The 23,070-nt window shown below is 42.6% G+C and overlaps 1 protein-coding gene across 1 annotated transcript in view; it reads left to right on the forward strand.

Annotated features, from left to right (window-relative positions):
- The window catches only part of LOC121863096, a 46,447-nt gene that overhangs the window by 1,340 nt on the left and 22,037 nt on the right, over positions 1-23,070 (forward strand). The window contains exon 2 of the mRNA XM_042361594.1: positions 82-295. Within this exon, the coding sequence (XP_042217528.1) occupies positions 82-295 (214 nt within the window). The remainder of the gene's footprint in view (positions 1-81; positions 296-23,070) is intronic.

A 23,070-nucleotide genomic window follows, 5' to 3' on the forward strand; every position in this document is an offset into this window, starting at 1 on the left:
CCCCAGTGAAGCGTGTGGCCACAACCATCAGCAGTTGATGCGTCCCTGGGTGTGTCATTCATCCCCCCGTGAACCCCGGAGGTGCTCACCACTGAGTGCGTGTGGGCGGAAGGTTCAACCGTGTCACCACAAGTTTGCCAGGCGGAGGTTCAGTGGCTCCAGTATCGGCTGCGGCCGTCACCCGCCGCCGCTCTTGATATTCATGAAGCAAAAGGTTCAGAGGCCACTGAAGGAGGCTCTTACCTCCACGGCGCTCCGCCAATTTTACCAATTACCTTCACGTCTCAGAGACAAGGTTACGTTGACAGATGGAATGTGCGACCCAGGGAGGTGCATTACGTGCCCAACACACACTGAGTGTAGTACACAAACACTCACACACACACACACACACACACACACACACACACACGACAGGATGGAAGAAAATTCAGTTATCCTCACACAGTGTACAGGCCCCACAGAGCCCCACAGAGCCCCACAGAGCCCTACAGAGCCCCACACAGGCCAGACACTCACCACAAGAATATCTCGAAAACAAACCTAACCTAACCTCACCATCAGGTAAGTCTTTACCCGGTGAGCGAGACTATAAGATCATCAGAGAATAACTTAGTTGTTATTTAAACACATTATACGAGGTAATTCTCAGTGGCTCGTGAACCTGTCATCTCGAGAAAGAGAAAACGACTTCAGATTATAATAGAGTCAAGGTTTAGTCTTATATGTAGTGATGTTTAAACACCTTCCCTTAACTGACTTGACTGATGGATACTTCTTCTTGAAGGTCAATTTAACTTGTGTTTATTTTTATTTGCAATGGTTATGGTGACTGGCTTGGTGCATGGATCTCTCTCTCTCTCTCTCTCTCTCCCCACCTATCACGTTACCATAGCTTTCTTCACTCCATCTACCCTGTTATCATAGCTTCCTTCACTCACCTACCTTGTTATCATAGCTTCCTTCACTCCACCTACCCTGTTATCATAGCTTCCTTCACTCCATCTATCCTGTTATCATAGCTTACTTCACTCCACCTACCCTGTTATCATAGCTTCCTTCACTCCATCTATCCTGTTATCATAGCTTCCTTCACTCCACCTACCCTGTTATCATAGCTTCCTTCACTCCATCTATCCTGTTATCATAGTTTCCTTCACTCCATCTATCCTGTTATCATAGCTTCCTTCACTCACCTACCCTGTTACCATAGCTTCCTTCACTCCACCTACCCTGTTATCATAGCTTCCTTCACTCCATCTACCCTGTTACCATAGCTTCCTTCACTCCACCTACCCTGTTATCATAGCTTCCTTCACTCCATCTACCCTGTTATCATAGCTTCCTTCACTCCACCTATCCCGTTATTATAGCTTCCTTTCCACCTGTTTCTTTTAGTCTCATTATCGGATTTACTTTTATAGTCATCATTATCGAGTCTTCTCTCTTATCTCCTAACTATTCCATTCCTTTACTTCTCGTTCTGTTTGTTCTTAAAAATACATTCCATCCTCCCTCCTCCTCCTCCTCCTCACCCTCTTCTTCCTCCTCTTTCTTCCTCCTCCTCTTCTTTTTCTTCTTTCTCGCCCTCCTCCTCCTCCTCCTCCTCCTCCAGAAATCTCTCTTCTTCGTCTCCCACAACGGCCATCCAGCTCTTGCAATCTCATTTCCATCTTGCTGAGCTACGACTGGGGAGGGGGAGGGAGGGAAGATGGAGTGGGGGGTAGGGGAGGGGGAGGGGAAGGGGAAGGGGAAGGGGAGGGGAACTTTTACAAAAACGTAATTTAGCCCCACAACATGGATACGTGTGTTAACCTATTAGAATCCGTCGAAAAATCGTTACAATTTCACATCTGTTATATTGCGTTGACGGGTGCGGCAGCTGAGTGGATAGAGCGTTCGCCTCCCGTCCTAAGGGTCGTAAGTTCGATCCCCGTGGTACTCTTAGTTCAACCCAGCTGTAAATGGGTACCTAACTTTACAAGCTGGGGATGTGAAGGCTGTTAAGTGTAGTATCATTCACGGTGTCAGTGTGTTTATCCGTATAACGTGTGTCGTATTCACACTATCTCTAATGGGCAGTCATTCATGCCTCTAAAACCCACTTTCTTATTATACTGTGTTGAACTGTTTCTTGATGAAGGTGTTAAGGCTGGCAAGATAACCAACCTTTCTCTTGTGTTATATTGGGACTGAGAACATATAGTAATTGTATAGAGTAAAAATAACAACACGAATCTTGATAATGATAACATAATGTGTGGTTAGAACAATAACAACAACAACAATAACAGCAACACATCCAGAAATATATATATTATTTGTGTTGCATTTGTTTTGAGTGTAGTGAAGCATCAGAGGTAGTATAAGTTATTATACCTAGTGTGGTGTTAAAGCTGGTATACCCTGGATAATGTAATCTAGTGTCCTGCATTATGTTATCAACTGTTCAAACTCGTGTACATTAATGGTATTGGTATTTCGGATAATGAGTTTTTCATCACTTAATACCGCCATTAACGTATACTGAACAACGCTAACAGGAGGCCTAGGCTTGGGGCGGGGGGGGTTGGATGGCGGGGGTTAGGGGTTTTGTTCTGCCGGATAGAATTTTTTTTTGTTTTTTCAGACAGGAGAAACAACAAATCCCAACAGGTATCAGGGCCTCAGTGTGTTTGTCAGGGCCACAGTGTCTTTGTCAGGGCCACAGTGTCTTTGTCAGGGCCACAGTGTCTTTGTCAGGGCCACAGTGTCTTTGTCAGGGCCACAGTGTCTTTGTCAGGGCCTCAGTGTCTTCCTCCCGGGTGACATAATGGCCCTGGACGATCTTGGTAGACGACTGATTTAAGGAGGCCCTTGAGAGGTGATCTGGAAAACTCGATGGCTATACGACTAAAGGCTATCTAGTCTTTGTTGACTTGTTTATCTCACCTTAAGAAGTAAAAAAGATAACACTAATGATCTATAAGACACCTGTATGGTTCTTTATCTTCTAATAGTACATAAGTTGTTTATCCTCACACACACATATCAATTAGTCAGTGAAATGTATTACGCTGTTTGTCAATACGCACCGAAGTTAAGCTGATTATTGGCTAAAGCTAATTAAGAGTCCTCGTGTTGATTTTCCATGGGTCGTATTAGTGTTTACCCTTTAACGCTAGGGGCGCTGACTTCCATCACCCGCTGGCCTGTTGACTCTCCTGTCGGACTTAATTTCCCGTTTGGTGTTAGATTTAGTTTATGGTGATAGTACCAGTCTCTCTTTGTGTTGTGTGTGAGTGTATGAGGTTATCGTAGACTCAAACACTATATAGGGTTGTGTACTATACAAAATACACTGTAAATAATGAATATGTATACGAATAATAGTATTGCTAGTTATCAGAAATTTGTGTATTGAGTGACGTCGTCTTGCTGCCAGGATAATAATAACAAACTGTTTATCCCCAGTTCGCCAGAGTGCTTCGATGATTCAGTTAAAGAATAACAAAGTGTTTGAAATCTTTTTGGGTGAATATTCATCCACTGAATATTCGTCAGCTAAGAAGAATATTTACCAAAATATGTCAGGGATTATACCAACATGGCGAGAAAATAGGTAAGTAATACATTATTTAATTATTAGAAGATATATAAACTTTTCAGGTATATACTGGCTAACCTAACCTAACCTAACCTAACCTAACCTAGTCCAAATTACATGCATAAAATCCCCTTTTTTTTTATTTAACCCCTTGAGTACGAGGACCTTACATTCATCATACTCAAGGGGTTAAAATCATTGTACTCAAGGGGTTAAAATCATTGTACTCAAGGGATTAACACCATCGTACTCAAGGGGTTAAAATCATCGTTCTCATGGGGTAAAAATCATCATACTCAAGAGGTTAAAATCATTGTACTCAAGGGGTTAAAATCATTGTACTCAAGGGGTTAACACCATCGTACTCAAGGGGTTAAAATCACCATACTCAAGATATTAACACCATCGTACTCAAGGGGTTAATACCATCGTACTCAAGAGGTTAACTGTACTCAAATTAACTTCAGTAGTTCATAGTATACTCGTAGTCTAAACCTGTTTCATCTACAGCTTCTCGTTTTAGTTTGAAGTTTCACATTGGACATCAGTTTTAATTTTTTTTGGAGTTACAGTTATCGTTTCAAGTTTCATTTATTAGTATACATGTAAACTCCTCGTGTGTATGTGTGTAAACTGGCATGTGTTTTTGTGGGTTCCTTGTGTGTATGTCTGTAAAATGAGTCTTGTTCTTGTGTGTACGTCTGTAAACTGAGTCTTGTTCTTGTGTGTACGTCTGTAAACTGAGTCTTGTTCTTGTGTGTACGTCTGTAAACTGAGTCTTGTTCTTGTGTGTATGTCTGTAAACTGAGTCTTGTTCTTGTGTGTATGTGTGTAAAATGAGTCTTGTTCTTGTGTGTATGTCTGTAAACTGAGTCTTATTCTTGTGTGTACGTCTGTAAACTGAGTCTTGTTCTTGTGTGTACGTCTGTAAACTGAGTCTTGTCTTGTGTGTACATCTGTAAAACTGAGTCTTGTTCTTGTGTGTACTGTACTAGTCTGTAAACTGAGTCTTGTTCTTGTGTGTATACGTCTGTAAACTGAGTCTTGTTCTTGTGTGTACATATCTAAACTGAGTCTTGTTCTTGTGTGTATGTCTGTAAACTGAGTCTTGTTCTTGTGTGTATGTCTGTAAACTGAGTCTTGTTCTTGTGTGTATGTCTGTAAACTGAGTCTTGTTCTTGTGTGTATGTCTGTAAACTGAGTCTTGTTCTTGTGTGTATGTCTGTAAACTGAGTCTTGTTCTTGTGTGTACGTCTGTAAACTGAGTCTTGTTCTTGTGTGTACGTCTGTAAACAGAGTCTTGTTCTTGTGTGTACGTCTGTAAACTGAGTCTTGTTCTTGTGTGTACGTCTGTAAACTGAGTCTTGTTCTTGTGTGTACATCTGTAAAATGAGTCTTGTTCTTGTGTGTATGTCTGTAAACTGAGTCATGACCTTGTGTGTACTTCTGTAAACTGAGTCTTGTTCTTGTGTGTACATATGTAAACTGAGTCTTGTTCTTGTGTGTACATATGTAAACTGAGTCATGACCTTGTGTGTATGGATTAAGTCTTGTTCTTGTGTGTCCTTCATAAACTGTGAGTCTTACTGTGTGTTCATCAGGCCATAACTATTACTAACTCAGTCTAATGGTCTCATGACACGACCTCTTAACTCTCTCTATTTACATACATTCTTAAGGTCGTCACTTAATTTACCTCTCTGGTGGTCTCAAGATGTCCTCTCTCTCTCTCTCTCTCTCTCTCTCTCTCTCTCTCTCTCTCTCTCTCTCTCTCAACTTTATATCCTTGCATTAATTCCACCCTCCACGCCCCTCCTGTGTACTCTATAATGCACAACTTGGCTCTTCTGCAGGTGGAAGGTTCGGGTTTATGATGGCGGGGTAAAAAGCAGCAGTAAATAAGAAGGCGAGTAAAAGGAAATTAGTGGAGGAATATGTGAAGGTCGTCGTCCCGTCCCCCCACACCAGATAATATGTGGACCAGGTCTTCCCCTCCCCCCCCCCAGCAGGAGAGAATATAACAGGAGGAAGATGGTGAGAGGGATATTTATCTCTGAGGGATATTGTATGTTAGGAAAAAAATTATGGTTATGGTTTCTTTATATGTGGGTGGGCGACTACAAGAAGCCAATAGCAGTGAAGGGAAGTTGTTTTGGTGGTAAGATGGTGTGTCGGGTCTCTCTCTCTCTCTCTCTCTCTCTCTCTCTCTCTCTTTTCATTCACTCACTCTTACTGAAGTTTAAGCTGTGTTCTCCTACGGTAATCTCCCCCTTCACATCAAGGCATCAAATATCTTTTATCCCTTTTACACTCGCCCCTCCCACACAAAATCCCTGGTCACCATGCTATCCACTCATTCACGCACACCACCATTTCCTAGATACCTTCATTCATCACATTTACAGCATCCGTCACCCCATTCCTCTATGTCTGTGTGAAAGTTTATCTATTAGAGAAAATACGCTAAAGAAAAAGAGATTTGAGAGAGATAAAGAGAAGTTATTGGGTGAGAGAACAGGGAATACTTGTTTAATGGTTTTTTTTTACACCGCGTAACACCACAACAAAGCCCAGACAAGAGGAACGGAACGGAACTAGCAACACCCGCCTCCCTAAACTGGTCTAGTTAAGACTCTGACAGCGGCTAGATGACAACAATGCCTTTCCTCTCGAATAAAAATCAAAGAGACGAGAACGGTTGGTGACCAGAGCCTGGCTGGGGGAACCATCTCCACCGCCCATCTGTTCTTAAGCGCGCGTAAACGTCACAGCCGCTCGACAACAAGAGCCGTCCTCCCCACATAAGCGTCCCTGGTTATTGGCCGTCATTACAGAAATTCAAAATTCCTTCTGTTCATGATAATTTCTTATTTAAATTCAAAATTCCCCTTTGATCATGGTAATTTCGTTTTTGAATTCATTGTTTCTGCATTATTCTGCCTCAAATGGCTTTCGAAGCTGCAGATAAACAAGTCCTCATCACATACCGTCCTCTAGTGGATAAGTTTTAGGAGTGTTGTCATCTTGGTCCACTTGTTGTCTCGTGTACTGTACTAGATGTTAAGGAAAGACACTGTGTACAGATAGGGTTTTTTTCCTATGTGAGGCCTGATAAATTGTCTAACATTTCCTATCCTTGAAAAGACAACACGAAACCATTAACCAGCATTAAATAAGTAGACAAACTTTAACCCAACCTTCAATCTCTTGTAAGACTCGTGAACACTTTCTTATCTTACTTAAGAAAATCATTCACACTCTACTTAACGATGTTTTCCTTTAAACTTTCACTGCCAGAAGTTTGTTGATAAGTACAAGAACAACTGAACTATATATACAGGAAGCTTAAAGTGTGTTGAATGTTATTGGGGGATTCTTTTAGGTAATTAAAATAGTTTGTGTCCTAAATATTCCTAATCTCACTTATCTTAACCTAACACACACACACACACACACACACACACACACACACACACACACACACACACACACACACGTCACCAGACATTCCTAAAGTCCAATTTCTCTACTTCTCTTCCTGGCTCAGCTGTGAATTGAGGCTAGAGGTGATGAGAATGTTTCTCTTACAACAAACTTTACTTCACTGTCTGCTCTTCGATGACACACACTGGGAATGGCGACTGAATGACGTAAGAATATTATGAAGACGAGGCATGAGTTAAGAGAGAGATAATGAGAGAGAACTATGGAGAATTGAGAAGGAGATAAAGTATAAATTAGGAGAGATACGGCTGAGAGAAAGAGAGACGTGAGTATATAACAAGAAAGTGGAGAGGAAGACAAGGAGAAAATTGAGAAAGAAATAGTTGAGAAATATATGGGAGACACTGAAGTAATCGGAGAGGAAGCGCAGAGCCAAGAACTGTGAAGCAAGATAAGAAGAGGAAGAATAAAAGAGGGACATAAGAATAAGAAGAAGAAGAAGAAGAAGATGAAGAAAATAAAGAACGCATTGAGAAAGAAACACTTGGAAAATATAAACAGAGAGAGAGAGAGAGGAAAAACAAAAGACGATCAGCAGAACCGACAACCATGAACGAAAACCCGAGTTGACCACCCCAACCCCCCAACTCCATACCAAACAAAAGATTACTTAAGATACGATCAGCCTACCACAGACGTCTGTTAAATTGTTTATAAGAATCTAGGGTAAATATAATCACTTATCTTATCATCCCTAAAAAAAAAATCAAGTTATTTAAAAAGTAACTAGATGATATTAATGGTATTGTAGGGGTATCGATGGTATAATGTTGTCTAGCACTCAGGATGGAAGGAAAATCTAATGTGGTTTTCTTGTATAATATAAGTTATATGATAGACAGTCTGGTGCTGGAGGTGCCGTGTGGTGAGAAGCTGCTCAGTAGAGACGTTCGGTGAGTAGCGTGTTGAAGGAGGTAGATGTGCAGGAGCTTCGTTAGAGAAGATGTTGCCTGTTGCTGGCCTCCTGGTTGAATGAATGCTGACAGCGTGGAGCTTGCTGGAGGAGGTGTTGCTTGTTCAGGAAGATGGGCAGAATGAGAGTTGGTTGGTGAGGAAGCTCAGAGAAGGACAGCTGGTGGGTCGCCATGCTCGCTGGCGGGAGCGAGGGCCGCCAGGCAGGCGAGGAGAAGCGAAGGCAGCCAGGCAGCGGCGGAGGAGGAGGTGTTGCTTGTTCAAGAAGAATGGTCAGAATGAATCTCGATACGATACGAAGTCTTTAGTTAAGAGATGAAAGAAGATTATTAGGAGTTGAAGGAAAAGTGGTGAAACTGAAATACAGTAGGAGTAGAAAGAATCTGGGCTCAACCAGATCGCTTCATCGAATGAATCTCAATGGAGAGACAGAGCTTATATACCCAGCAGCCGCTATGAGTCATGTTGGGAAAACCCGAGAAGTCGCCGGTGACTAGTTTCGTTGCTAAGTTACGGTAACATCTGGTTGGTTGCTAGGAAGGCGGTAGCAGGTGGTGGCTGTGGCTACGCAGTTGTAGGGGAGACGTCCACTACAATACTCCCCCTTCCCTCCAGGCGATGTAGGAGACTTGTTGTCTGTAGAGTTGCTTAGCACATGTGAGGCAGACCGGGCGGTGCATGCCTCATGTGAGACAACGGCGATGGCGTGAATGAGCCGATCGCTGAAATACAACTGTCTAGATACACACTATCTGTGGGAGAAGGGAGAAAAAGGGTGTGTGGAGGCGATGAATGTTGTGCTTCCCTCACGACAGGTACAGGGTCGTCAGATGCGCCTGCTGGGGTGTGTGTGGGCCTGGGTCAGGAGCAGGGCTGCGTCAGCAGAAGCGGATTAGGGCTCGTGACAGCAGCTGGGTCCACGACAGCAGCAGGGTGCAGGACATTAGCAGGGAGTACCTGAGGGAGAAAAGAGGGTGTGTGGAGGCGATGAATGTTGTGTGCTTCCCTCACGGCAGGTACTGAGTCGTCAGATGCGCCTGCTGGGGTGTGTGGGCCTGGGTCAGGAGCAGGGGCTGCGTCAGCAGCTGGGTCCACGACAGCAGCAGGGTGCAGGACATTAGCAGGGAGTACCTGAGGGAGAAAAGAGGGGTGTGTGGGTCTGGGTCAGCGTCTGAGGCAGGACGGGTGTGCTGGGGTCGTAGGATGTGGTGCTTGGGGCAGGAAGAGGAGCCGGTGTCTGCTTGAAGACTGGGAGCGTGATCAGTGTCTCCTCCATCCTGTGTGAGTGCTAATCTCCGGGAGTCACCATTTGTAGGGGTATCGATAGTATAATGTTGTCTAGCACTCAGGATGGAAGGAAAATCTAATGTGGTTTTCTTGTATAATATATAAGTTATATGATAGACAGTCTGGTGCTGGAGGTGCCGTGTGGTGAGGAGCTGCTCAGTAGAGACGTTCGGTGAGTAGCGTGTTGAAGGAGGTAGATGTGCAGGAGCTTCGTTAGAGAAGATGTTGCCTGTTGCTGGCCTCCTGGTTGAATGATTGCTGACAGCGTGGAGCTTGCTGGAGGAGGTGTTGCTTGTTCAGGAAGATGGGCAGAATGAGAGTTGGTTGGTGAGGAAGCTCAGAGAAGGACAGCTGGTGGGTCGCCATGCTCGCTGGCGGGAGCGAGGGCCGCCAGGCAGGCGAGGAGATGCGAAGGCAGCCAGGCAGCGGCGGAGGAGGAGGTGTTGCTTGTTCAAGAAGAATGGTCAGAATGAATCTCAATGGAGAGACAGAGCTTATATACCCAGCAGCCGCTATGAGTCATATTGGGAAAACCCGAGAAGTCGCCGGTGACTAGTTTCGTTGCTAAGTTACGGTAACATCTGGTTGGTTGCTAGGGAAGGCAGTAGCAGGTGGTGGCTGTGGCTACGCAGTTGTAGGGGAGACGTCCACTACAGTATTGTACCGCGCTCTACCCCCACCTCCTCCGCCACGTCTCCCAATCACTTACACTTTTCGTGAGATTAATTTTATTTTTTACAAATAATTCTTTCGTGGTTTTATTAAATTAATGTATGATTATTTTTTATGTATTTACTGTCAAGCCTTTTTTCCGTTGATATATTAAAAAAAAAACTTTATTATTGTTATTATTATCGAAAGGGAAATAGAAAGACGAATGAAAGTCTGAAAAAACAAATGAAGGTTGAAGACTGAAAAAAACAAATGAAGGTTGAAGACTGAAAACAAAAAACAAGTGAAGGTTGATAAGAGGGGTTTCCATGTTCAGGAATATATAAACAAGATGATACTCTGAAGAAAACTAGATAATAAAACCAAGAAAACGAATGGAAATAGCAGATAAGAACAAGATATAATGACAAATTGCGAGAAAAAGAATAGAGGAAATAAAGGGAAGATAGTGACAATATATTAAGTGATAAACGCAAGAGATAAAAGCGAGAGAGAGAGAGAGAGAGAGAGAGAGAGAGAGAGAGAGAGAGATGCAGGCGGAAGAGGAAATGAAAGAGAGAAAGAAAGAGAGAGAGGTGGCTGAGAAGGAGGAAGAGTTCTTGTTTAGGAAATGGAGGAATGAAAAGAGTTGATATGAAAGAGAGGAGAAAAAGAGATAAGTGAGGAGAAAGTGAGATAGACTGAAAGTAAACGTAACAATACCATGGCGCCAGAAGAGGATTGAATCGCTTTAGAAATATAAAGAAAACGTGAAGGATAACTGATAAAATGGAGAAGAGTGAAAATATAAAATATGCAATAAAAGAAGAAGAATAAGAGGAATAACAAGTATATATGTAATTCTCTTGCAATTTGAGAAAGGTAATTAGAATAAATGAAATAAATTTATAAAAAGAAAGTTAATATAAAAAGTTGAGGTTTTTTTGTGGTATCTGAATGTGAAAAAATTACTGTGTGTGTGTGTGTGTGTGTGTGTGTGTGTGTGTGTGTGTGTCAGGTATTAAAAGACAAGAGTGACCAAGGGGTGGAAACGGGTAGGGCGTCGATATAAGTATAGTGGCACTCTCACTCTGGCACTCAAGCACTCACACAGACACTCACTCGGACTCTCACACAGGCACTCTGACACTTTCTCTGGCACTTTCTCTGACACTTTCTCTGGCACTTTCTCTGACACTTTCTCTGACACTTTCTCCGACACTTTCTCTGGCACTTTCTCTGACACTTTCTCTGACACTTTCTCTGGCACTTTCTCCGACACTTTCTCTGACACTTTCTCTGACACTTTCTCTGGTCCTCACGCTGGTGCAGGTGATGGTGGTGGTGAGAGCCAGGTAGTCCCTCAGGAGGTGTTGATGGGAGCCGCACCTCTTACCGTGTGATGATCCACCGGCTCCTACCCTCACTTCCTTCTCCCATCTTTCTGTTCTAACCATTTTCCTGTCCAAAGAGGCGAGACCTGACGAGACCTGGAGAGACCTGACGAGACCTGGAGAGACTTAACGAAACCTAGAGAGACCTGACGAGACCTGGAGAGACCTGACGAGACCTGGAGAGACCTGACGAGACCTGGAAAGGCTTACCGTCTGACGCACTACAGATGTGTCACGCACTATACCAGCAAATACATCCATGTGTCGCACTACATCCACGTGACGCACTACACCCACGTGACGCACTACAGCCCACGTGACGCACTACACCCACGTGACGCACTACATCCACGTGACGCACTACATCCACGTGACGCACTACATCCACGTGACGCACTACATCCACGTGACGCACTACATCCACGTGACGCACTACATCCACGTGACGCACTACATCCACGTGACGCACTACATCCACGTGACGCACTACATCTATGTGACGCACTACATTGACGCACAACATTGACGCATAAAATTAAAACAAAACTCCACTGGGTCAGGTTTAATGCTTCCGTTATTAATATGAATTACAATACTGTTAGCAGCGGGAGTTTTTATTATTATTATTATTATTAATGGCGGCGGAGAGTGCAGTAGTCCACAAGGTATTATCCGCTTTTATGATTCATATATTAACATATAAATGTGGGCGTCGAATTTTTGAGGGATTATTACATATTTGTTGGTGCTCTGTTCACACGCCCATAATATACATACATACATACATACATACATACATGATACATACATACATACATACATACATACATACATACATACATACATATATACATACATACATATAGAAGCGTGTCAAAAGCGTTAATCGGGGCAGTTAAACTCAACGCAGGGGGGGGTGGGGGGAGAGGTGAGGGAGAGTGAGGAGGTGAGGGCATACTAAGGAAGCCAATACCTTTTAACATGACACAAAAGTCTGCAATCATCTCTTAAGAATGAGGCCCACATAACTGCATTGCCAGACGTCACACACACACACACACACACACACACACACACACACACACACACAAGGGGGAGAGCAGTGGGGGTCTGGTGATGGGGAGAAGAGAATCAGCAGGAGAGGGGAGAGAGGGATAAAGGGGATAATGGAGAGAAAGGGAAATAGAAAAGAGGGATTTAGGGAAAAGGAGAAAGGGAATAAAGGGGGTAAAGGGAGAGAGGGAAGATGGTAGGTTAGTGTCAGGGTAGCCGACTTCACCTCGGCTCATTCGCTTTGCTGAGGAGTAAAGTGTTCTTCAGGACTATCTTGGTTAGACTGTTCGATGGTTACAAGGGTGCGATAAAGACTCAGTCCTGGTGTGTGTGTTGTGTGTGTGTGTGTGTGTGTGTGTGTGTGTGTGTGTGTGTGTGTGTGTGTGTGTGTGTGTTCTCTCTCTCTCTCTCTCTCTCTCTCTCTCTCTCATCACCATAAAGAGAGTGTGGGAGAGAAGGATAGGGATAGAAAAACGTGGATAACGACTGAGAATAAGAGAGGGAAGCCACGCAGATAACAGGATAAGAAGGCCGAGGGAGTTAAGACAGTCAATAACTGGTTGGCTACACGAGTGACTGGACTCTGACTGGTGAACTGACGATGAATGGTTTTATGAGGTAAACAACATAACTTTTTTGTCTGTCTGTGTCTGTTTGTCTCTGTCTGTCTGTCTGTGTCTGTCTGTCTGTCTGTCTGTCTGTCTGTCTGTCTGTCTGTCTGTCTTAGTTAATATTTCTATACGTTTTGGTGAGTTTATTTACCATGATGTATTGTTATTAATGACACACACACACACACACACACACACACACACACACACACATACACACAGGTCATTCCCTTAAGAGGTGGTCTATTGTTCACAGTTGACCGGGTCCATTGAAGGGGCAGCGGTCATATCTAGTTTCCACCGGACACTATTGTTGATTAGTTCATATACCGCCGTCTACTGGTCATCCCGGGCACCTTAACTACAGTCAATCACACAATTACGGTCAAATAACTAGAATCACGTGAAAATTAACCCCCCAGCCCCTCCCCCCTCGTTATAACCCCCCAGCCCCTAGCCCCCCTATCGCCCCAGCTATCCTCCGCTGCCCACTTACCCACCAGCCCACACCACCAGCCCCCTGCTATACACCCACCAGCCCTCATCCCCCTCGCTATACACCCACCAGCCCCCTCGCTATACGAATCTAGTACATAAATTGCGTGTTCGTGTATCGGAGGCTTGTATAGCGATGATTACATTAACCAGGTATTTTAATGTCATCCACCTTACCTCACTCCATACCTTCCCTTGGCCCTCCTAACTTCATCTTTTCCTATCAATATTTCTGTTATCATTCCCTCATCTCTAATTATATGACAAAACTATCTCATTTTGGGGTAAATTTCAAGTATTTCTTTATTTGTCTGTCCATAATACCACATTCCAATGGCCTCCAACCTCTTTCTGGTGTCTGCTGTAAGTGTCCACGCATCTGTTTTCCTGGTCGAAGTTATTGTACCTTTTCATTAGTTCTTTTAGATTAATTATGCCATTTTTTGCTTATCTTATTCTTGTTTTGATTTCTCCCGTACATCTACCATCACAGTTATTGTTACTTTAGAAATATAGAAGATTCCCATTTATTTAAGCTCACTGTTGTTTATTGTAAAAATAATAATAATAAATAAAATTAATTAGATAGATGTAGTGGTGATACGTGTGGTCAATATTTCACGTATCCTTAACTATACTGTGATTCGTCAACACTTACAAAATACGTGAAAACAATAACTTTTACCTGATTGGTTGAGAGCAAGTTATAAACACCATAATTTTTATCTGATTGGTTGAGAGCAGTTCATAAACACCATAACTTTTACCTGGTTGGTTGAGAGCAAGTTATAAACACCATAATTTTTATCTGATTGGTTGAGAGCAGTTCATAAACACCATAACTTTTACCTGGTTGGTTGAGAGCAGTTCATAAACACCATAACTTTTACCTGGTTGGTTGAGAGCAAGTCATAAACACCATAATTTTTATCTGATTGGTTGAGAGCAAGTCATAAACACCATAATTTTTATCTGATTGGTTGAGAGCAGTTCATAAACACCATAACTTTTACCTGGTTGGTTGAGAGCAAGTCATAAACACCATAATTTTTATCTGATTGGTTGAGAGCAGTTCATAAACACCATAACTTTTACCTGGTTGGTTGAGAACAGTTTAATACAATACTGGAGACAGAAAATCCTTTGTATATGTTGATTTACCTCATCTGTGGATTTAAATAACATGAAATTAGTCAAAAAAAGAGAAAATAAAATATATAACAGTTGTGTAGTTTGATACTGAGGGTATAAATGACAGAAACATGGACCGCGGGGTAAAATATTCATAAAACAAAAGACTAACGTTTCGGAAGACGACCGCAATGCGCAGATGACGACACGGCTTCCGCTTACATTATCTGATTAATATGAACCAATAACTCAGATACGTTCCCTAATTTTAAACATATGAGGATTCTCTGAGGAAATAATGACCTAAGGAGAATAAGAACGGAGGTGATTTTAAGTACCTGGATAATTGGCGATGCAGGTGTGAGGATTTTTTTAGTATTGTAGTGGATTCCTCCCCTACAAACGCTTGTCGCTGAGTAGCCGACCCCGCGAATTCCCCAGTGTATGCCTCGTGGTCTAGGTCAACCAGCGCCGCCTTACATGACGGAGGTCAACTATTAAGCCACGTCTACCTCCGCTATATAAGACCTGACCTCGTGGGGACCTACCTCTCTCTTTCGACCTACACCAACCAGCCAGCAACACCTCCTCCTCCTCCGCCTGCCTGACGGTCCTCGCTCCCGCCGGCGAGCATGGCGACCCACAAGCTGGTCCTCCTCTGAGCACCCTCACCAACCAGTTCTCTCTACATCACGCTTGTAACCATGCTGCCACTTCCCAGCACCAAGCTGCACTGTACATCCAATACAACATGTATACAGAGAGCACATTGTGAGTTCCTTTCTCCATCCCATCCTGAGTGTGAACCAAACATCACATGACCCCACAGTATCGAGTTGGAGAAGTGACGTCACCACCAACGAAGGGGGGGTTAGTGTTTTCAATGAATGTGGCCTGTGGCTTTACCACCCTACACCTACACCCCTACACACACACACCCTACACACACCCTACACACCCTACACACACCCTACACACACACATCTAATGACTCTAGCTAACTTTTATTACATTAAATCAAAGGTGAAGGCGTGAGAGTTCGCCCTAACGCTCTGAGCTAATCACCTCACCGCAGGGACACAGAGCAGTGATGCAGGCTAACATATGGAGCTATTTACAGTAAGTGTGTGTGGCAATATAACTCCGATAGCCTTGTCACTCACGAAATGGGTTGAGGTTAGGCGATGGTGTGTGTATGTGATGGTGTTTAGGTTATGTGATGGTGTGTGTATGTGATGGTGTGTGTATGTGATGGTGTGTGTATGTGATAGTGTGTGTATGTGATAGTGTGTGTATGTGATGGTGTGTATATTATGTGACGATGTTTGTTGACGTCCCATTGCGTGTTCAGTAACCAATGCTTCGACCCACCACCACCACTACCACCACTACCACTACTACCACCACTACCACCACCACCACTACCACCACCACCTACCACCACCACCACTACCACCACCACCACACCACCACCACCATCCCCACCACCACTACTACCTGTCACCACTACCACCACCACCACTACCCATCACCACTACCACACACACACACCACACCCACCACCACACACCACCACCACCACCACTACAACCATCACCACTACACTACCTGATAAACGCTGCCATCATTCACCCTGGTGTTTGTAGATCCTCGTCAGGTATACAATATAACGTCCACCTCCATACCTGACTTACACACCTGTGATAACTTGGCCTTGTCTCTACCAGGTTAATGATGAGGTGATGGTTTGGTGTTGACACCTTAACTACCTGACCCATTACGTTAAAGGTAACTGGTCAGAAGGGTCCTAGTTCTAATGGGTCCTAGTTCTAATGGGCTCAGTTCTACTGGGTCCTAGTTCTAATAGGGCTCACTTCTAATGGGTCCTAGTTCTAATGGGACTCAATCCTCAAGGGTGCTAGTTCTAATGGGTCCTAATTCTAATGGGTTACAACCTAACACTACTATTACTACTCCTCCTCCCCCTCCTCCTCCCCCCACTGTCCTTTTCCTGCCCCTCCTCCTCCACCATTCTCTTCTACCTAACCTCTCCACCACATTATTCCACTCTATCCTCTATCCTTCCACTCGTTATCCCTTCATCCCTCCACCCTCCTTCCAGTTCCTACCAACAAGTGAAGTTTGCCAGCTTAAGTAATTATTTGTTCTTCTCTAACCTTTCCATTTACTTCATCGATATAACTTTGTGGGGGGAATTTTAAATCGGTAAAAAATTAAAAGGAAGTTTGTTCAATGAATTAAATAATATTCACAATTACTTAGAGATGTAGTAGTCTTATCTTGGTGAATAGATATACAGAAATACAGTCATACATGTTTATAAGTGTTATACATGCTCATCCACACGGTCATACATGTTCATACACACGGTTATACATGCTCATAAGTGTAATACCTGTTCATACACACACTCATACATGCTCATACACACGGTCATACATGCTCATAAACTATTCGACAATGACTTTCGCTTCATCAAATTTGGTACTATAAGAAGTTCCTGTACGGTGTATCAGGTAAAGGTGTTAACATGGGAACACCTGAAGATAATTATTAACTCTTTAGCTCCAGTTTATACCACCTTAAGATGAACCTAACCTAACCTAAGCTAAGCTAATCTAACCTAAGCTAATTATAATCTAATCGGTTTCTCACCTTTAACCTCCTCCACAGGTAGGATTTAATTTGTTTTATCATCAGGTGACATAAGCCGTAGGAGAAGCCTGAGGAAGGGGTAGTTGTCAGATGTTTCGTCAAATATAACACCTCCTCCTATACATAGGTGAAGTGACGTCTCAGTTTGGTATAGTGTCATGGTACTGATGTTCTCTACTCTACTGTTTAACCAGAATTATCATAGGAACCCTCTTGGTATGTCCTGGATTCGAACGCAAGTCACTAGAGAAGCATAATGACGCAGTAACCACGACACCACCACGTTTGTAGTGTCCTTGGGTAGTGGTTTAGTATTAATATGGTAATTAGAGTGCTCGAGGTGGTAACAGGTAATACAAGGTATACACAGTGAGGAGCAGAAGGGTGTTAGTACCATGACAAGTTGGTGGTGCTAGGTTCTGTGAGGGTGGTGGAGGAAGGGGGTCATTTACGCTCGTTCCAAAAGTTAGGTTAATGTTGTCGTCATCGTTACAAGACTCTGCTCTAAAGTTTTTGGACATATATGACAAAGTTTTTAGTCTTATACTTCGTTTGGAATATTTCTTGTACGGTTACGATCGATGAATGTTTACTAAATGGGTTCTGGTTGAGTGAGACGGGCATTGATCGTACTGAGCGGCGTGTAAGGAGGCGGCTCCGTTAAAGCTGGCCAAGTGGCGGCTCAAACCTTCACTCATATGGAGGGAAAAACGAAGCCTGGCAGCGTATTACCATTTTAAACCTGCAGGCGAGTCAAGCCTCACCAACTTTAACAAGAACCTCGACCATATCAAAACACTTCTTTAAGCCTTCACCAAAAGAGGGCGAATGGATTTCTCTTCAACTGCAATTTGCATTTTCTTTACAAACATTTTTCGCATGAGGGTAAAACGTTTGGTTTGCTCTGATGGTACAAGGTGTTGGTGTGACTTAAACATCATGTATGAGATGGTGTGTGTTGTGGCCTCGGCTGGCGTCTGGCCCGGGCGATACAATGTTTCTCCCCCGTTGGCTATGGAGATGACAAGCCCACATCAAAGGCCGCGTTCAGACGAGACATCAGAGGAGGAAATTACTTGTGAATATGCAACTTCCCGGAGGTAAGAATTTTACATTTGACGCTTTAACCCGACGTCTCAGCTTACACAATTATTGAGGCGAATATATAAACGAGGCCATGGGGCAGAACAACGTGGGCTGGTTAAATTATTAATGGTTGGCGATGATGGCTGGAGCCCAGGCAACGCGCTCATAACACAAAGAGGGGCGGGCGGGCAGGCGGGAGGTTAACTTCTCCTTAACTTAAACTTAACCTCAATAATGGGCAGCCACCACCACGTTGACCACTTATGCATATTACTTCCAGGTAAATGATCACTCACAACACAACCTCCGTCATCATACGCTAAATAAACCCAACAGAAGGTGACGTATTGAAAGGCATTTATATTTAGAGTCTAAGGAGGAAATTCCCCATTCCATTACGTTCATATTTAGTGGTTTATAAATTCTCACACTCTTATTGTTGACTTTAGGAAGACTTTCTTATATTCCTTTCCTTTGTATAGTTGCATAGTTAACATAAAACGAATATAATGAAACCAGACAAGTTATAAAACCAACCAATAAACCACCCCACTTAGAGAACTCTGCCACACTACCATGAATAACTTATAAAACAGATTAACTTTACATTTCTTACTTCAGGAATAATTAATCCGGACTTATGTGTAATTTGGAAATCTTGTGGACATGGAAAGACGATGAAATAAGATGATTATTTTACTGTTACGGACATTAGTGAATAACTTGGTGTCTAAAGGAGGTAGTAGTGTGATTGATGTAGTGTAGATAGTGTAGAGGATGTAGTGTAATGTAGTGTAGATGATAGTGTAGTGGAAGAATTAGTGAAGATTGTAATGGGAGTCATATAGGCGATACTGTAGTGGATTTAGTGACGGGCATAAGTTACAAACACGTCTTCAAAAACAACCTCGGGCAATGTCGGACTACTCTCCTTATCTAAAATAACATTAAATCATATGTTACTTTTAAAAACTTTATAGAATAACGGTGAAATTATTATACTTTTTTTTCTGAATCTACAACCAACTTTAAGACATGATAATTTTAGTTTACTCTCCACGAATACAAGGATAGCAGGAAGTTCAGTTCTTTCAGGTAAAACTGAAGACCCTGAACTGCTGCTATACTAAGATAATAACATTACACTTATTAACCGCGTAAATTAAGTAAAAAACCGTGTAGTGGTCTAAATTTTAGTTGAAGTTAAGAATTAGCATAACTTTATTCCATTCCCACCAAAGTTTGCAGATATGTCGTTGTATTAAACTAAATTATTCTAAATTATTTCTTTGGGGTCGATGTTTCACGAGTAAAAAGACTGTAGTTGTGTATGTTTGTGTGTTTTAATTCCCAGTGACAATATAAAGCTTTAACCTATTATTATTATTATTATTATTATTATTATTATTATTATTATTATTATTATTATTATTATTATTATTATTATTATTATTATTATTATTATTACTATTATTATTATTATCATCATCTACTAACACAACACAGTATCATATTCCGAAGCAATACTGCATAAAACAAAGGCTGAAAATATATGCTAGTTACCCTCAACAAACTGTGAGCGAAAACGCGAGAAACAGTGTAAATACAACTAACTTCCCCCTTTTAAGTGTCAATAAGATAATACAGAACTGTTATAAACGAATAATCACCCCTTAAATATATAATCTCTCGTCTATTAATATCATCATGACATAAATCCGGGTTAAAACAGGAGGAATATGACCTGAACAGACATTCCCTGCGTTATGATAAACTTCCAGTAAAAAGAAAATGTAAAAATTATGGAGGGATAACTATAGTAAATATCTGTCAGGCGGGAATGGTCGTGTCAACATAGCAGGGGTGATGATGTGTGTCTATGCATGATGTCAGTGAACCTGGGCCAGAAAGCAAGGGTGTCACTGGAGGAAGGGGGAAGGGGAGGAGTGTAAGGGATGGCACAGGAAGGAAGGTGGTGTTGAAGGAGGGATGGGGACGGTACAGGAGGGAAGAAAGGAGACTAAAGGAGGAAAGGGGCGGCACAGGGGACGGTACAGGAGGGAAGGGGTGGCACAGGGATGGGGGAGGGCGAAAGAGGGAGGGGCAGAGGAGGGGCGAAGGGGACAACTCAGGAGGGAAGGATGTTAAAGGAGGGAAAGGATCATCACAGAAGAAGGAAGATGATGACACAGGGGAGATAAGGAGGTCACAGGAGGCGTGTTGGAGTGGCAAGAAGCTTGTAGAGAGAGCTAGGCCAGGTGCTGGTCCTGGGGCGCTTCACCTCTTGTTGGTGGCCCGCGGCTCTCACTCCTCCTGCCCTAATGATCTCACTCAACTGTTATCATTAATGTTGTCGCTCCTAGCACAGCCACTCCTACGCTAATGGTCGTATCCTAGCCATTATTATCACCATTCTTCCTCCTAGCAACGCCACTCGAGCGCTAATGACCGTATCTTAGCTATTGTTATTATCGTTCTTCCTCTCAGCACCTCCATCCCCAAGTGACTATCGTATCCTAGCTATTGTTATTATCGTTCTTTTTCCCAGCACCTCCATCCCCAAGTGACTATCGTATCCTAGCTACTGTTATTATCGTTCCTCCTCCCAGCACCTCCATCCCCAAGTGACTATCGTATCCTAGCTATTGTTATTATCGTTCCTCCAAGCAGACAGAATGAAGAAGAGATTCAATGTTATCATCTGTCAGGAAAGAAGACAAGTGAAGTTTGTTTTACTTTTCTTCACGATGCATAAATTTCTCGGTAGCAGAGAGAGAGAGAGAGAGAGAGAGAGAGAGAGAGAGAGAGAGAGAGAGTACAAGTAAACAAAGCGAAGCGAAAAAGAAAGAACATCAAGGTATAAAAATTGTCCATTCGTAAATGATGTAAAATAAATAAATAAATAATGATGTAATAACAGACAAGCATAAGATAACAAATTTTTCTCTTATATATGAAAAAAAAAGAAGAATGAAACAGAAGGTGAGTATTTTATCCTCTTACCTAAAAGTCCAGTTGAACGTTTAGTGAAAGTTGTGTTAAGCTTTTATCAGAGGGAGGAAAGAGAACCACACACACACACACACACACACACACACACACACACACACACACACACACACACACACACACACATTCACATCAACACCACCAATCGCCATTAATACAACACACACCAGAGGAAATATATCCCTGTTAGAAGTAAGTGGTCGCTGTTTCTCCCAATGTGATTGCTGGACCAACATGTACACACTTTCAGTAATTGTGTGTAAGTGTTTTGGTGCATGAGAGTCCAGCGTTTCTAGGTGTAGTTAAGATGGTTATTGACTTGACTCAGATACACAATATTCCACTCTTAACGATAGGGTGGGGGTGTGTAGGGTGGATGTGGTGTGTGGGGTAGGAGCTGGGTAGGGGGCTGGGTTGGGGCGAGGTTGGGACGGGATAGGGACGGGATAGGGACATTGTTGTTGTTTTAAAGGACGAGAATAAGTATATTTATATATTGCATAATGTTAAAAATGTAACATATCTTAACACTAATAGCTCAATGGAGAGTCTCTTCTCGTATAGTTATTTCAAACACGAGAACTAACGCATAAACTGGATTTTTTTTTAATGAAATAAATTGTTAATTATTTCCTATAAACTAATAATCCAGCTATTAGTCTCTATTTGGCGTTGGTAGTTTATTAAATCCACTTTCCACCTTTATTAATCCCAAATCCACACCTGGTGATTATTCTACGTGAGTTTGGTTAGGTTTGGTTAGGTTAGGTTAGGTTAGGTTAGGTTAGGTTAGGTTCGGGTATTTAATCATCAAGTAGAGTTTATTAACCTTCATGTGCTCTAAATTCTCTCTTTAATCATTCTCAACAGTATTCAACTTTCCTTTTAACAGAAAGCAAAACCTGCAGTAAGCCTCAGAAGACTCCATAGTACACAGTCATTCATCACCAGCTCGTGTTAAGTGAGACAAAGAACTAAACAGCATAAATCTCTCCCTTGCTGAAATTCCCACCTCGCAAATTTAGTGCCGATGAAATTATATATTCCTCACATCGTGTACAGCTCCAAGCCTTTCCTCTGGGTGACTGATGCAGAGGTGTAGAATTTTCCGCTAAATTCCCTTCTAAGAGTGAAAAGAATTGAGACGTTTATTCATGGCGTATTCGAGTATATTTCACTATGACAACTCTAACAGCAGGCGAGGTCAAAAGTTCAAAGGTCAAGGTCAGAGGGAGGGGGATCACCTATAGTTTGAGTTGAATTTGCTTCTATATAGCTTCGTTTAGCAGCTCCCGTGATGATGAGGAGACGTGGGTTTGATGTCTGTTGTTCCTGCTGTCATACACTGCCCAGGTGTTGTCTCTTTAGTCCTTATGTTGGTTGATACACCTTGGACCACTGGGTGTAATGTAGCGACTCTGAGGAAACATCTCCACAACATCTCCTCTCTAAATTTAAGGTATTGACTCTTAAGTTCATCTTGAAGTCACACCAAACGAGTCGAGTCATTAGAGTCATTTGATTCGAGTCAAAGTGAATCATTCCAGTTCACACAGAAAGAGTCACGGAGAGTCAAGTTTGTCAGTATGTTGTCAGATCTCAAGTTGTATGGACACAGTCTCTCGCCTGCATTACGTGTTGTGTTGTGGTCGCGGTGACGTAGGAGGAGGAACCG

This window comes from Homarus americanus, unplaced genomic scaffold (genome assembly GCF_018991925.1).
Source record: "Homarus americanus isolate GMGI-L3 unplaced genomic scaffold, GMGI_Hamer_2.0 scaffold54679, whole genome shotgun sequence".
Taxonomy (NCBI): Eukaryota; Metazoa; Arthropoda; class Malacostraca; order Decapoda; family Nephropidae; genus Homarus; species Homarus americanus.